General features: G+C 33.2%; 1 protein-coding gene across 1 annotated transcript; it reads left to right on the forward strand.

The window, feature by feature from the left end:
- The first annotated feature begins 683 nt into the window (after positions 1 to 683).
- Positions 684 to 1034, forward strand: LOC136806712 (protein yippee-like 5). The gene has a single exon (XM_067063303.1). The coding sequence runs from the start codon at positions 684 to 686 to the stop codon at positions 1032 to 1034; it is 351 nt and encodes a 116-aa protein (XP_066919404.1).
- The last annotated feature ends 2105 nt before the right edge of the window (positions 1035 to 3139 follow it).

Below are 3139 nucleotides of genomic sequence, written 5' to 3' on the forward strand. Positions count from 1 at the left end.
TCTGTAAACCAGAAAATAAAAAAGTAATTGCCTAAGGCCTTGAAAAAGGCCTTGAAAACATTAAAAATTGTTATCAAAATAGATAGAAGCATATATTTCAGGAATGTTTTGTATTAATGTGACAGAGTCTGATTTTCTAAAAAAATTTAATTGGGCAAATTTCAGCCAAAAACAACTAAAAGGCCAATAAACTCGTAATTCTAATTCTCTCCCTTCCATTCTCCTCCCTTAATACCACCCCATGGGCGCTGGGGACGATCAATGATTTTTAAAACAAACAATAGATTCTAATAAATCATCATTATTTGTGTTATGAATGATTGTTTTAACGGTCACGCTCATGTTCAGGTATATATCCGTACATATTTATTGATACTCTCAGGTTCCAAATAAACGCCCCCCTGTTTGTTAATTTTTCCCAACCCCTTCTGTTGGCTTGGGCTAAAATCCTTGTGATAGAATTTTGCCTTTTCTTTTAATTAACATTCTGGGACTTTTAACAAAACCATACTATATGGTAAAACTATGCAGCATAAGCTCTTACATAAATATTAAAAAGCCCCTAAGATTATCGTTTCTCTTTTTAGGTAAAAGGTAAAAGAAATAAATATAATAAAAACTTGGTTTTGGCTTTTGGTTTTTTTATTGATATTTATTGAATTGTTTTTTTGTCTTTGGTTGTCATGGGGAGAGTGTTTTTGGAACATCCTGGTGGCTCTAGAGTTTTTTCATGTGCTAATTGTGATACAGTACTGACAAATCGTAACCAATTGATATCTATGCGATTCACTGGTGCCACAGGGCGTGCATTCCTTTTCCACAAGGTGGTTAATCTTACATACAGCGAAGTGCAAAACCGTGTAATGTTAACTGGTCGTCACATGGTACGTGATGTCTCCTGTAAAAATTGTGATGCCAAGTTAGGTTGGATTTATGAGTATGCTACAGAAGAAGAACAAAGATATAAAGAAGGTCGCGTGATTTTGGAATGCGCTTTGGTCACAGAAACCGATGGAATTGATGAAACGCATTGAAGGAAAAGGTGTTGATCATTTTATTAGAAATTCTTTTGGAGCTAGCCTGGTATCGATTCTTGTTGTTTTTATTATTTAACAAATAAAAGTCTTCTTTTTTCAATTTTCAATTTCAAGTGTTCTACAATCTCTGTGTTTCCCTTTTTCTTAGCAGTATCCAGCTATTTCCTTTAAAATTCAGCACAAGGAAAGAATAGAATGCCCGGGGGGGGGGTACTTAGGCAAAAATAGGTGCTGGGTATGTGCAGACGGTAAGGGTCGGGTTTTTCACCTTTGAAAGTCTCTCTAAGGGTTACAAAAATCAGGAAATTTCAAAGTAGTCTCTCTAAGGGTGGGAAAAATCACGATTTTTAGAAAAAAAATTTGATTTTGAGAGAAAAAATTACAAAAAAGTCTCACTAAGGGTAGGAAATTTTTGAAAATCAGAGAAAATTTTTCGAAAAAGTCTCTCTAAGGGTCACTTTTTCACTAAAATTTGGTCTCTCTAAGGGTCGGTTTTCGGAGGTCCCGTCCGCACATACCCCTCATTCACCAACCCTAGTACCCCCCCCCCCGGGATAGAATGATAGGAGTGAATATAATAAATCAGAGTGTACTCTTCTGATTGACTTCTTAAAAGTATGTCTGATGTGATCTATTTTGATTTGATCACGTGCTACCTCTTTACCTTAGCTTTCTAACCTTTAGCCTGTAACCCATTCTCCTAATGATCATTTGTAATAACCATTAGAGGGAAAGGAAATTAGTTAATTGCTTCGTCTAAATGAGCTACGAATTACGTGCGTTTATTATTAACGAATATTATGAAAAAGTGCTTGTACATCTTTTTTCTATGAGTCGTTAGTACTAGTAATCGTATGGTTTGGAGTGCAATTAACGATTAATCACGAGTAACAAAGGAGAAAATAGTAATTTGCACGAGTCCGAAGGACGAGTGCAAATTACGGTATTTTCTCCTTTGTTACGAGTGATTAATCGTTAATTGCACGACAAAACATACGATTCCCAGGTAATCGTCAGTAAATAATCATTAGTAAATCATAGATTTTCAGAAAAAGGGAAAACTTTTGACATTCGAATTCTTTGTTTTCAATTAAAAGAAGCTATTGTAACGTAAAATTTCTTTGTTCTTTTTTATATTGAACAAAAAAAATGTCTTTGTTTTTTATTATATAGTAAAAAAAAGTCTCTGACACAGGACTTGGGAGAGAAAAGAATAAGGGGACAAAAGTGTCCTCCCGCCGAAGAGTGCAAAAAGTGGTAATAGTGCAATTAACGATTAATTGCACTCCTCTAAACCAATCAGATTCGAGTAATTTTGCACGGCTGACGATTAGATTTGAAATCATGTTTTGACTGAAGGGCTCTTGATCAAATCTCATGTAAATAGTTTATGCAATATGGAAAATGTAATGCTTAATGTTTTTTGAAAAATGATTCAATCTTCGTTTTATAGGAGTCTTTATTTATATCATTTTTATTACGTTTAATTTATCAGACGGTTTATCTATTTATTATAGACAACAAAGTATGTGTTTTTTTACTAGATTATGGTTATAAGCATGCATTTTTTCTCCATCCATCAATGATAGGAATTTTCGTCTTAACAATGGATTTAATTATAGTTTTTATTGCTTTCCTATTCATGCTATTTTCTCTTATTGAATCATTACTTCTTTGATTGTTGAATGTGGTATAATAGTGTAGTAGTGACAAAATGACGGTTAATGAAATTTTACTTGAGGTGTAATTTGAATCATTTTTGGAGGAAAATATCAAAACGTCTGTAAAAAGGATTTGAAAGATCCTCTTTTGGATTACAGTTAAATCCTCTTTTGAGTCTGAAAAATGTTTACAAACATGTTAATCTAGGTTTTGTTTTGAAATTGGTCCTGAAAGTTTTTTACTCTTTAGAGTAGTGCTCAAAGGCTTTTCTTTTACTTTTATATTTATGTAAAAAAATTCTCGTTTTTCTTTTAATGTGTTGTTTTGTTTTGAGAAAAGCAACTTTATTTTAAATGCCTTACACTGCGTAATGTAAGCTCAGCTCAGGTTACGTAGAGGTGTATACAACTAGCTATAGAATGTTTTTGCAACCTGTCTAC

The sequence above is a fragment of the Clytia hemisphaerica genome, unplaced genomic scaffold (genome assembly GCF_902728285.1).
Source record: "Clytia hemisphaerica strain Z4C2 unplaced genomic scaffold, Clytia hemisphaerica genome assembly, whole genome shotgun sequence".
Taxonomy (NCBI): domain Eukaryota; kingdom Metazoa; phylum Cnidaria; class Hydrozoa; order Leptothecata; family Clytiidae; genus Clytia; species Clytia hemisphaerica.

Coding starts and splice junctions, on each gene's coding strand:
- LOC136806712 (XM_067063303.1), top strand. CDS start 684: ATGGGGAGAGTGTTTTTGGAACATCCTGGTGGCTCTAGAGTTTTTTCA.